At 37.4% G+C, this 13,815-nt stretch overlaps 1 protein-coding gene across 1 annotated transcript; it reads left to right on the top strand.

The window, feature by feature from the left end:
- The first annotated feature begins 645 nt into the window (after window positions 1–645).
- LOC132032993 (uncharacterized) lies at window positions 646–13,722 on the top strand. Its single transcript, XM_059422824.1, has 13 exons — window positions 646–1,193; window positions 4,866–6,051; window positions 7,029–7,247; window positions 7,336–7,559; window positions 8,059–8,133; window positions 8,291–8,362; window positions 8,473–8,571; window positions 8,907–8,978; window positions 9,079–9,193; window positions 9,880–9,948; window positions 10,070–10,370; window positions 12,236–12,308; window positions 12,833–13,722. Exons 1-13 carry the CDS (start codon window positions 1,074–1,076, stop codon window positions 13,259–13,261), a joined length of 3,054 nt encoding a protein of 1,017 aa, XP_059278807.1. The 5' UTR covers window positions 646–1,073; the 3' UTR covers window positions 13,262–13,722.
- Window positions 13,723–13,815: the final 93 nt, after the last annotated feature.

Here is a 13,815-nt window from a genome sequence, read left to right as displayed (position 1 = left end):
CCATAATCTTTTTGTTAGCGGTATAGATACATGAAAATGTTACAACTTTAGAAGTACAATAGCATTGACAAATAGATTAAGCAATCGAGTACGACTTCAACTAATTTATCCATTCCTCTCTTTTCCGTGCATAAACAAATGTCAGCTAATTCAATTAAAAGAAAGTTGATAAATTTCTCTTATTTTTATATCCCTCATCTCATTTAACATGATTCTTCGAACGAAAAACCTCTATAATATAATTAGTTTTGTGTTTTAAAAATGAACAAAAAGGAATGTAACATGTGAATAAAACTTAAAAGATAATGCTACTCTCTCTGTCTCAATTTATGTGATATTTTTCGTTTCTGGAGTTTCAACCTGTAAGAGCTTTGACCAACATTTTAAAATGTGTTTTTTCACCACATTGATATGAGTAAAGTTGTAACTAGCATTTTTCATGTAATTTTTAAATATATAAATTTTAATTTTAAAATATTGAATTAATCTATATAATACAATTAACTTCAAAATTTAGTCAAATTGACCTTCAAAAAGTGAAAAATATCACATAGATTGGGACGAAAAACGTAGTAATAACTAGATATGCCCTTGAGACGGAGAGCGTAATAGATAACTAGACATGCCAATGGATCCTCACACAACCAATGGACATAGTTCTAATTTCTAAACCTCTAATTAATCATTTTAATTTCCCATTAAATTAAATTAATAAAATTATGAAAAAGAAAAAATATGGGGGTGGATTTGTCAAGTTATGATTAAGAAGGGAGTCCATTCAACAAAATGCAAAGTATAATCAATTATGATTCAAAATTATTAATCTGAAATTCTAGATCGGGTAAAACCTAGAATAGTAAATCAAACCCGATTTATGCTTATTCACTCTCTAGATCTCCAAAATTCTTCATAATTTTCTCAATTTATCTATGCTTAGCTTCATTTCTACAGCATTTAATCATATACCGGTCGATACAAATCTAAATTGAAACCAAAAACACTTTAATCGGCTAATTTTGTTTTGTTTTTGGAAGTGTAATGTATTGATCTGTGACATTTGTGAGTGATTAAGTATGGAGCAATTTGAAGCTTATTTTCGTAGAGCAGATTTGGATCAAGATGGAAGAATTAGTGGTGTTGAAGCTGTTGGTTTTTTGAAAGGATCTAACTTGCCTCAACCTGTTTTAGCTCAGGTATCTTCAATTTTTCCTTTTTTTTTTTTACACTTGATGATGTGCTTTGTGTTGTTATTTTCAAGTTTTTAGTTGTGTTTATGGTTGAATTTTGTGTTGTATTGATCTCGAAGGACTCAAAATAGTTAACTAAATTGTTAGAGCAATGTAAGTGAACTCAAAGAACATAATTGAATCAACTATGCACTTTTTGTTCCTATATTAAAGTTTCTAGTTGTGTTTGTGGTTGAATTTTGTGTTGTATTGATCTCGAAGGACTCAAAATAGTTAACTATATTGTTAGAGCAATGTAAGTGAACTCAAAGAGCATAATTGAATCAACTATGCACTTTTTGTTCCTATAGTAAAGTTTCTAGTTGTGTTTGTGGTTGAATTTTGTGTTGCATTGATCTCGAAGGACTCAAAATAGTTAACGGAATTGTTAAAGCAATATTAGTGAACTCAAAGAACGCAATTGAATCAACTGTGCACTTTTTGTTGGTACTCAATGTTTCTAGTTGTACTCGTGGTTGAAATTTGTGTTGTATTGATCTCGAAGGACTCAAAATAGTTAAGTAAATTGTTAGAGCAATATAACTGAACTCAAAGGACATAATTGAATCGACTATGCACTTTTTGTTGCTATCTTTATGTTTCTAGTTGTGTTTGTGGTTGCATTTTGTGTTGTATTGATCTCGAAGGACTCAAAATAGTTAACTAAATTGTTAGAGCAATATAAGTGAACTCAAAGAATACAATTGAATTGATTAACTGTCAGAAGCTCAATGTACTTGGTAATGTTGAAGAACAATTGTATCATGACTATGCGCTTTTTGTTGCTATCTCGATGTTTCTAGTTGTGTCTGTGGTTGAATTTTGCGTTGTAATGATCTGTAAGGACTCAAAACAGTTAACTAAATTGTTAGAGCAATATAAGTGAACTCAAACAATACAATTGAATCAATTAAGTGTCAGAAGCTCAATCTACTTGGTAATGTTGAAGAACAATTGTAGCATGGATTATAAGGGATTCGGTGATTCACCTTATACAGTAAAACAATGCACAAACTACAATGAAGAATGTACTGCAGATCTTCTAAGTTGTTGGATAGGAGGGGAGGTAGCAAGAGCCAAAAGACATGGTGGAAAACAGTACCTGCTTGCATTTGGTGGAACATTTGGAAGGAAAGAAATGAAAGAATTTTTGAAGGCAAAGAAAGCGCCATACAGAAGATCAAGTGGAAGGTCATCACTTCTTTATGTTTGTGGTGTAAAGAGCAATATATAGAAGAGGAAGTTCAGTTAGTGGACTTTATAGGATTACTGTAATTAGTTTTTGGTAAGTGTAAATTTTTGGAGGTGGCCAGCATGCCCTTAATGCTCTGAGGAATACAAAATTACCAGTTTCAAAATAAAAATAAAACTACAATGGAGAATCATGTCGGTGATTGGGTTCTTATTTGACATGATAAGATGAACTCTGATCTTCAATCACCTGCAGTGCCTCAAAAGGGGTTTCAAGATATTAGTTGTTGAAGGTAAGAGAATGAAGAGAGAGGTCGAGAATGGGAGAAGCAGAAATAGAAGAGGAATAATTGAAGCAATTTTATTTTCAGATACTAATGGTCACCCCTTCTGTCACAGCTCTTGGTTGCTTATACAATTGATGAATGATTGTTAAAAGTGCTTACAAAAGGGAGTGTAATCTACAGAATAGAGAGCAACCGAAGCTTTGGAGAAACTTATGGAAGTGCCCAGCTCCAAACAAGGTGAAATGCTTCACATGGTTGGTGGCAAGGAGGGCTTGTTTAACACATGAAGTTCTAAAAAGAAAAGGTGCCATCATAGTTTCCAGATGTTTCTTGTGCAAGGAAACAGATGAAACCAACAAGCATCTATTTCTACACTGCAAATTCACTGCACAACTGTGGTCCTTATTTCTCAACATAACAGACACACAATGGACTATGCCTGAACACACTGCAGATTTACTTAGCTGTTGGATGAAGAGGGGAGGCAGTAAGAGTCAAAAGAAATGGTGGAGGATAATCCCACACTGCATATGGTGGACAGTTTGGACGGAGAGGAATGATAGGTGTTTTGAAAATAGATCCAGTTCCCTTCAGAAAGTCAAATGGAATTGTATAGTATCTTTCTACTTTTGGTGTAAAGAAATAGGATTAGAAGATATAAATCAGTTTATAGATTTATTAAAATCTCTGTAAGTATTTCTATTCCCTTTTTATGTTCCTGCTGTAACACTTTTGAAGGTCTCCAGCATGTCCTAAATGCTGATGAATACACAATTACCAATTTCAAAAAAAAAAAAAAAAAACCCATGTGCCTTTTACTAACTCTAGAAAATCCGGGTTCAAAATCTAGGCCTTAAGAACTTTAACTGGGTGACTAGCAATTTCATATGATTATGTGTTTCATTCGAAGAGTTATTGATGGCATGAATAGAGGGTTTAGACAACCCGGTACTTGTGCTAGTGGGAGGTAGTAGGTACTAGTGTAATAGTTGAGGTGTTGTCGGTGACACCACCATTATCTAAGAAGAAAAACATTTCGACAGTTGACACATTGGGGTTGGAGGATCAAATAACTTTTAAGCGGCTTTAGCGTCGCTTTTCCTGCGCAATAGATGAAGAGTTATCTTGTGACTGCAAGTTGATGTTGGCCATTTTGAGTTGGATGGTTCTTTTTATCTTTACTAGCATTCGAAATCGGTGATGTAGGTTTCCGTGGCAAGGCACTGAAAGCAAGTTCAGCGACCTGGTCACCTCTTCAAAAAGTGTAGCAGCTCTTTATCTCCTTTGCAGGATGATCCTGGGTTTTGAGATAGTCTTATATTTATTACATACCTCTGATCCTTTTTGATTTCGCTTCCAAGCTAAGTTTGCAGTTTCAGAGTTTTGTACTTGCGACTTCAATTCATTAGCTTTCTTTATTTTGAAGTCTCTGTTTCTCATCTTGTGGTTTATGTCATAGGTTCTTTGGATAGGTAAGTATGCTTATGGTATAGGTTCTTATGCATCATCTATTTTTTTTTGTTTTAAGAGACAACTTTTATCGAAGTTAGTCATTTAGCTCATGATAAAAGTCAAACTGCTTACTGGCTACCATTGCAATGTCCTTAGAAGTTCGTAAGTTGCTTTTATCATGTTGGACTTATTTGATATACGATATCAAACCGTCTTTCTGGAAAAACCTTGTTGCAGAAATTGGTTGGCATTCTTGATAAATCACCCCAGCTTTTTGCCTGTGGTGGTTGACTATTTTTGGTTTGTTAACTGTTTGCCAGGCGTTTGATTACTGTATAATGGTAATATTTTCTGCTGCTGGTGTGTTTAGCATGGTAGAATATTCTATATGAGAAGTTCTTTCTAGGCATTAGAGTTTTCTTCTAAGCTTCTTTTGTGCTGTGAATATGCAGATTTGTTTCTTTGGCATATTTGCAGCAAGACTGGAGAGTCTTATTTTGCTATCTCTATAGTTCTGAAAAACGATATTTAACATGCTTCCATTTCTCTCTTTTTGTTATGCTTTTTTGATGTGTCTTTCTGTTATGTAAATCCCACTACAATAAGCTAGTTATGACTAGTTTTCTTCAAATTTCCACAAATTTTAACTCTTCCGAGGTAAATATGATTTCTTTAACTGTGCATGCACATCGTGTTTCTTTGATTGCAGATATGGACACATGCTGACCAGAGCCGTACTGGGTATCTTAGCCGTCCGGAGTTTTATAATGCTCTTAAACTTGTAACAGTGGCACAGAGTAAACGAGAATTAACACCAGATATTGTGAAAGCAGCTTTATATGGTCCTGCTTCTGCTAAAATCCCAGCTCCACAGATTAACCTTGCAGCGATTGCTTCCCCCCAGTTAAATTCAGTTGGTGCTGCACCTGCACAGCAGATGGGTGCTGGTGTACCAACAGCTTCTCAAAATCTAGGCATCAGAGGACAACTACCTCATACAACAGGTATGAGTGCTGCACCTGCACAGCAGATGGGTGCTGGTGTACCAACAGCTTCTCAAAATCTTGGCATCAGAGGACAGCTACCTCATACAACAGGTATGAACCAGCAATATCTCACTTCTCAAGCCAGCCACTCAGTGAGGTCACCTATTCCTACTGCAGCTACTGCGTCACGTCCCCAGCAATCTGTTGCTGGAATGGGTTTCCCCAGGGCTGGTAGTTTGACAGGTCCTGGTCTTCCAAACGCGAACATTTCAAATGACTATCCGGGTAGCAGACAAGCAGCAATATCCACTGGACCTACTATGCAACCTCCTAATAGAGGAATGAGCCCTTCGATCCCTCCAGTTACGCAAACTCTTCAGGGATCTCTTTCTCTACCTTCCATGACAGCTGCTAATACAAAAGCTACTGGTAGTTCTGGAAATGGTTTAGCTTTGGACACAATGTTTGGAGGTGAAACCTTCTCCGCAAGCCAATCTGTACCGAAGAAGTCTTCGTCTACTCCAAACTTTTCTCTGATTAGTGAACCAACCTCTTCAGCTATGGTTCCAGCAACCACTGAGTCGCAAACTTCAGCCAAGCCTGACCCCTTTGCTGCATTTAATACTCTTACAAGGCAATCTCCTGGGAATCAACAGCAAGTAACCCCATCTGTGTCTAAACCTAATCAACAGGTTTCTGGTCAGAATATTTTGCCAGTTTCATCATCTGGAACTCCAGCGGGTTCTGCCCATCCTACTCCTGAGCAGTCTCAAGTTCCTTGGCCAAAAATGACAAGAGCAGGAGTTCAGAAGTATGCAAAAGTGTTTATGGAGGTAGATTCAGATAGAGATGGGAAAATCTCCGGGCAACAAGCGCGAGATTTATTCTTGAACTGGAGACTGCCAAGAGGTAAATTAACCTTTTGCAGCCTTTTGGGGTCTATTTTCTTTGGTGACGATCTTGCTATCGTTAGAAATATTTATTTCCTTTGATCCATTTCTTTTTAGTAATGCACTTTCAGGGCATCTTACTTCATGACATAGCTCAAATAACGAGTACCATCTGGTGTTTAGATGAGAATCCGATCTACTCACTGGATTTCATCCCATAAGCTCTGTTAGAGGACTCTGGTTACAGATTTGAGTAGTCTATTTTATGTTACAGAACTGAGTTTGTAAAGACCCTCCATCTCCATCCATAACGTTTGGGTCCGAGTCACCAACAGAGCAAAATGGGAAAGGGACATTGTTGGGCTTGTGGGAAGTAGGGTCCGAAGGATGGTGTTTACCATATCAACGAAGTAAATTTGTCAAAATTCAGAAGAGTTGTTTTCCTTTTCTTTCTTGGACAAGCTTCAGACCTGAGAGAAGTCCCTTTTTAAACTAATACATGCAAATTTGAGGTTCAGAGATTCTTTTATGTGTTCAATCATTCTTTTTTACTACCTTGATCATGTTTTGTCTGAGGCACAAATACAAATGTAAACATCTTTATCTTGGTTCATATGTTTTAAGCTGGATTGCTGCCACAAATTTTATTGGAGAGCTATCAGAGATGTTGTATTTTGTTACCTCAGAACTTTTGGATTATTTTTCCATATTATACATGTCATTCTGATAAAGAGTCTAAAAAGAAAGTTTTTTTGGAATATTTTATAACTTCAGTTTTTGGACTTTGGATCTTGACCAAGCTACACAATAACTTACTATTTTCGCACTTAGCCACTTTTTTGTTTTTCCAAGATTAGTACATTAGGACTCCGTATTTCTTTTCCCCTAAGAAGCATACCAAATCCCAAACCATGTACCTAGTTGTCTTATTTAATGTCATTTGGAGTTTTTTGCGCATTCGTAATGTTCAGTAATGTCATTTGTGGTCTCTGTCAGAGGTCTTGAAGCAGGTGTGGGACTTGGCTGATCAAGATAATGACAGCATGCTCTCTTTGAGGGAGTTCTGTGTAGCTCTGTATTTGATGGAACGATATAGGGAAGGGCGATCTCTTCCATCTACACTACCGAATAGCATTATGCTTGATGAGACTCTGCTGGCCCTGGCAGGTCCGCCCACTGCTACTTATGGTAGCACTGGCTGGGGCCCTGCTTCAGGTACTGCCTAAACAGCGTTTTAGATGTTTTAAGTTTCAAACACTTTGTTTGTATACTGAAATTGTTTAATCATTCTGGTTATGCTTAGGCGTAAGACCTCCACAAGGGTTGCCAGGTGTACAGCCAGTTGCACATCCTGGATTAAGACCTCCTATGCAGGGTGCATTCCCTCAGCCTGACCGATCGATGCAATTTAATCAGCAAAATGCTAGAGCAACATCAATGGATAATTCTCATATGGACCAACTAAGTAATGGGGAGCAGAGTATGCTGGAGTCAAAGGGAGAAGAGACAGCCGCAGGAGAGAAAAAGGTATTATTTCCTTTGTATTCTAGGTAATTTGTCCCCTCTTTGGGTTTTCTTGTAACTGGTTACAGTCATCTTGAGTGCACCTAGTGAATAAAAGAAATATTTTGGTTACAATTGCCCCTCAGCCTGGTGGGGATTGTTAACCTCAAGACTCTCCCGTAGTAAATTCAGGCAGGTAGTGGTTGCGTGCAGCTTAATGCAGATAGTGATTCCTCACAAAAATAAAATCAAACTTTTGATGATACTGCAGCCCCTCCTAGCTTTCCCCTGTTCAGAAACCAAACGTGTCTAACAACAACTGATAGGCTATCTCAATGCCATACCATCTGATACTTAAGATTCAATTTATTAAAATGTTACGAACTTAGTCAGCTAATTAGCTGCAAGGAATTCTAGGATGCGGACATATTCAGGTTAGAAGCTGTCTGTGTGATGAATTCTAGCACTCCATCTACTTCATGATATTGTTGATGTGGTAAACCTAATTCCTTTGTTTGATAAGGATGAAAGCAAGGACAAGATGCTTCTGGATTCCAGGGAGAAGCTTGAATTCTACCGCACAAAAATGCAGGATCTTGTGAGTAGTTGCTGCCTTCAATGTACAGCATTGTCGCATTTCTAGTGTTTCCAGCTGCTTTTGCTTCACTATCACCTATTCTTTATTTCATATTTATCTCTATATTTTTTTTTTCCGATCTCAATTCATTTTCTTTGTTCATTGGGCTTTCCTCCAGGTTTTGTACAAAAGTAGGTGTGATAATCGACTTAATGAAATCACTGAAAGGGCATTGGCTGATAAACGTGAGGTACTGTTTCAGCCCATTGATCTCTCTCTCTTCCACTCTTTAAAGTTCATAACTTTTTTGGGTCAGTTTCTCCCCTCTTATGCACTTTGTCAATTAATGAGTTATTTTAGGCTGAGCTGCTTGGCAAAAAATATGAAGAGAAGTACAAGCAAGTTGCAGAAATTGCTTCTAAACTGACAATTGAAGAGGCATCATTTCGTGATACTCAAGTAAGATGTTGCTCCATATATTCTTTTGAATGTGTACTGTAGTTATATATCCCAGCTCCTTCACAAATGGAAAGATTTGAGTTTACCGCTGCAAGATGCTATACACATAGGAATATATCATATCCTCCTTGCAGCTCAATGATTAAAGGCCTTCCCTGTTTCTTCTAATATTCCAATGCTTTAATTCTTTAGCTGGCTTTTATGGGTTTTTCTAGCTTGTCATTTGTTCTACATATGCCTTTATTCTTTTCCAAGTATTAGTCCGTGTTGACTTGTTGGAGTATATAAGTTTCATTTTCTTTGAGATAAAAGGAAAAAAAATTTCCCTTATTCAGGAGAGGAAGCTGGAGTTGCAACAGGCAATCACTAAAATGGAACAAGGTGGCAGCACTGATGGTATTCTTCAGGTGAAGATAACAGGCCTTATTAATTTGGTTTCTAAAATATTGGGACATGTAATTTTTCGTGGGAACTTATGCTTTATTTTGGCCACTTTTGGTTGTCTAGGTTCGTGCTGATCGCATACAGCATGATCTTGAGGAGCTACTGAAGGCCTTGGCGGATCGTTGCAAGAAACACGAGCTTAATATGAAGTCAACTGCATTAATTGAACTCCCCCCTGGTAAGTTGTTTTTTCCCTTGTTTTGCTACGTCACGACAGTTTGTTCTCCTTTTGTTCTGTTTTTCCTGCTTCTAGTGAGTCTCTTTTAAATGCTGAACATCCTACTCCGGGTAAGAAGTCAACACTACCAGTTTCTTCTGCATATTGTGCAGAATGTCCACTTCAGTTCTTGAGGTTCTATGTTTTCTGTGTTTGCTACTTAGATAATACAATTGGAACTCATTCTCCCTCAATTGTTGCAGTTATTATTGAAAATGATTCAATTGAATATGTTCTCATGGATTTTGAATTTATTGTGTTAATGTTGTTTATCTCCCTCGTCCCAATTTATGTGGCACCTTTCGGATTTCGAGATTCAAACAAATTTTTCTTTGACCGTAATTTTTTCATGTCTTTTAAATACTTTTGAATTGTCAATTATTGTAACTTATAGTACTTTTTATGTATTTTCCAAATTTTAAATTTTATTTCAAAAAACTTAAAGATTTCATGTCTGAATTCACGGTCAAAATAGAAAGGTTTGACTCTCGAAATCCGAACTGCCACATAATTTGGGACAGAGGGACTAAGATTTTTTTTCTTGAAAACTCGATGATATTACTTTTCAATTTGTTGCATGACATTTGCTTATTATGTTTTCTATCTAATTTCTTTACCTTATTTTGGTCTGGAATGTTCTTCTCTAGGCTGGCAACCTGGAATTCCAGAGATATCAGCTGTTTGGGATGAAGATTGGGATAAATTTGAAGATGAAGGTTTGTTTTCTTGAATATATTCCCTCCGTCTTTTCCGGTTCATCTGTTGTCTTTCTGACACCATCTTTGAATAAGTTGCAAAATATTTGACATATGTGCATCCCTATGCCACTATCTGCAGGATTTTCTTTTGATGTAGCTGGGCCTGCAAATTCGAAATCCACCTCTATTCAGAAGGAAAGTTCTCCAACTCATAGTGAAACCCCTGATTCTATGTCAAATGCTGATGCCAAGTCAGAAAATTATTCTGCTAAAGGAAATAATAATTTTGTTGAGACTGATTTGATGTATATGCATAGCGACGAGGAGTCAAAAAGTCCACAGGGCAGTCCAAGAGAACGAACAGCATTTGATAGTCCATCTGGTGAATACTCTGATAACCATTTCGGCAAGAGCTTTAAAACGGAATCCGAAACTGACAGGTATAATTTGGCTATTACGTGCAATATCTTCCATCTGTATTTCTCCATTTCTACAAGTTTCAATTTAATAGCTGTGAAGCTTTTGGCACTTTGATGTCCAGCACAACGTCCGTTTAAATCCAGGAGGACATGCTTGATGCACATTTCACTTTGTCTGAATCTTTTGGCCAGTGTCTTTGACCACTGCTCACTAGCGTCTTCATGCATCCTTAGTATGTCTTGCGTCTGTCTCATTAGTTAAGTAAATCAAAAACAGACTATGGCATTTTATGTTCCGAAAAGTAAAGATGAAATGTATTGTTAATTGATCACACCTCCATCAAGATTTATGCTACTCAGTCTCACCTCCATTCTGGTTTTGAATGTTAGCGCGTTGCCCTTAGAATGATGTTCTCCAGAAGCGGAGAGGCTTTCCCACCCCCAGTAAAAGAACAAAAGCATCCCATGCTTCTCTCATCCTCTCATCATCAGAGTCACTTTCTTGTCCCCTCTTCCCTTCTGTCCGCTGCTTGCTTATCTTTCTTATTCCAAAGGGAAAGAGAGAAGAAAATCACTTTATTCTTTCCTGGCCAAAACATGTTATCTCGACCTCAAATCCTTCATGGTAGGTATTTTGAGTTGGTAACCAGAACAAGATAGCAGTGAGGATAGTGGAGTAGTTGCTATACCATTGAAAAGGATTGTCACACCGAGTGCAATTTTTTTGGACGACTAGGACTTTGTACGCATAGTTTTGTTGCATTCACCCACTGGTGAAACTTCGTTTGCTTCATTGAACTTTTGCCTCCAGAGTTTGTTAGTTTAAAGACTAAGATGCAAGCCAGAGTTTGTTATGCAAGCTATGTTGCTCAGATTCTCCAAAAATGGTGCCATATCCGTGTCGAATCCTCAAAAAATGCACTACTTTTGGAGGATCCGACACGAACATGTTGACATTTTTGAAGAGTCCGAGCAACATAGGATGCAAGAGATGTAGGAGGGTGTTGATGTGAAAGGGTGTGCTGGAGAACGTGCGCTTGGTTGCTGAGTATTTTGGTGTGAAGTTGTTTGGCTAAAAATATTGGTTTTGAATGGGCAATTCAGTTAGTTTTATTAGCAAAAGTGCCTCTCTTAACTTTACGCTAGATAGCTTCTTTTGGTACTGAAATCGCAAAGTAGAAATCGGCATAAACTTAAGGGGAAGTATGTGCAAGTACCTCGAGATTTTACATTAACTCTGAATTTTGAAGAAATTTCTAAATTGATCAAGGAAAAGGAGGGGAAAGAGAAAATCATGACTTAAGGTAGGAAAATGCTCCAATATGTTATAGTGAAGCCCATATATATCTTGTATGCATGTTTTTTCTTGTCTTATCTAAAAAAGGTAGAAAATGCTCCAGCTCTTCTGCTTCAGAGTTGCTTTTCAAGGCTTGGAGAATATTTTCCTTTAAGGTAATTACCAAGGAAAAACTTGAGTAGGTGGATGGGGAATAAACAACCATTTGTTTGTACTGGCATTTTATACACGGATGTTGACTCTTTGATTGGATTTATGTAATACTAAGATGATGAAGTTACCTGTAGGTGGGCGGGGAATAAACAACCATTTGTTTGTACCGGCATTTTATACACGAATGTTGGCTCTTAGATTGGATTTATGCATATGAAAATAGTGAAGTTACCTACTAGCACAAACATGTTTCTTCAGTGCCCTCATTGAGTCATGTTCAACAAACTTTTTTATAAAGTCTTCCTGTGTGTCCTTGCTCTTGTTGGACATGCCATATCTGTACTTGTGCCAGAGGTCTATAGTTAGTTTTGCATAATTCATATTCATGTCCTTTTCTTCTTCTTCTTCTTCTTCTTCCCTTTCATTGGGTAAACAGATTTGATGAACCTGGCTGGGGTACGTTTGACAATAATGATGATGTGGATTCTGTTTGGGGCTTCAATGCTAAGGTGAGTAGGCAAACCCTTACTCACATTTAGTCCTGTTCAAAGTGTTATTAGACGTTGCATGTCTTGTTATTTTGCAAATATATGCTAGTGCTGACTATTCCACTGGAATAACTAATCTGCAGTATAGATAATCTGAGCTAAAATGTCGTTTAAAAGTTTATAGCAAAGCGATAATGCTACCTCCTTTTACCATTCCGATATATAATTGATAACTTCATTGCTTCTATTATGTGAAATAACGTCATCCTCTTAACAAGACGAGATATCCTAGTTCATATTTTATATGGAACTTTTTCTATCATTTCCCTTTATTATTTATTTATGAGTTTCCATTTTAATAGTTGTATTTTGTAACTTGGTCGCTCGATTATGAAAATTCCTGCTTCGCCCTTGTACACACGCAATAGTGATCTCAAGGGCACAGTGGGATTCTTTTTTTTGATACTCCATCTGTTGATGATGATAGAATGCTAGAATGCTCTGTTGCAGAGTCTCCCTGTATATTGACTAATTATATTCTGCAGGAGTCGGATCATGTCAATCATGGAGAGAAACATTTCTTTGACTCAACTGATTTTGGTGCAAGTCCAATAAGAACGGAATCTCCTGGGGCTGAGAGTAGATATCAGAAGAATAGCCCATTTACCTTTGAGGATTCAGTTCCTGGGTCACCACTTTCTAGAGCAGGAAATTCTCCGAGATATAGTGTAGGATCGAAAGACCCTTTCTTTGACAGTTTCTCACGGTATGATTCCTTCAGTACACAAGACCGTGGATCTTCCCCGCGGAAGGAGACTCTCACGAGGTTCGACTCCATAAGTAGTGCCAGTGGGTTTGATCATAGTCGAGGATATTCATTTGACGACACTGACCCATTTGGATCCAGTGGCCCATTTAAGGTATCTGAGAGTCAAAACACCAAGAAAAGTTCTGATCATTGGAGTTCATTCTAGCTTGTGGCGATGATTTGTTATATTTGATAGACACGGGGCTGGTGTTCCTCGGCATTTGTTATGCCACCTATTTGCATTTATGTGTGTTGTATAGCCTAGAAGGACAGGTAAAGTCTTGTCTTGATAAGATACAGCTGATATTGGTTTTCAAAATGTTTCAAGAATCCCCAGTGTAGTCTGGTCTTCATGACAGAGAATCCAAATTTTTCGGGGTTGAGTTATTTTAGTCATCTTTTTCTGCTTAGAGGGGAAGAGAGAAGGTAGAATGAGAACGGGAAAGGGAAAATGAGAAAGGGAAGGGGATGAAGGGTTTGGGTTTTGGAATTCATTTTTTGCTATGTACTGTCGGGAATTGCAACATGTTTGTATCACAGTTTTCGTTTGATATACTTATTGTATCAATTGGTTGCCACTCGCAATAATTTTTTCTAGTGCTAATGGGTCTTCATTTGTGTTTGGAATGGTTGTTTCCTATATAATTTCAGTAGTTATTCAATGTCAAATTTGACTTTGTTTTTCTGTAGAACTGCAAATTCAAAAATGGCTACGTACCA

This window comes from Lycium ferocissimum, chromosome 10 (genome assembly GCF_029784015.1).
Source record: "Lycium ferocissimum isolate CSIRO_LF1 chromosome 10, AGI_CSIRO_Lferr_CH_V1, whole genome shotgun sequence".
NCBI lineage: Eukaryota > Viridiplantae > Streptophyta > Magnoliopsida > Solanales > Solanaceae > Lycium > Lycium ferocissimum.
Note: the sequence above shows the minus strand (reverse complement) of the source record. Positions and strands in the feature narration are given on the sequence as shown.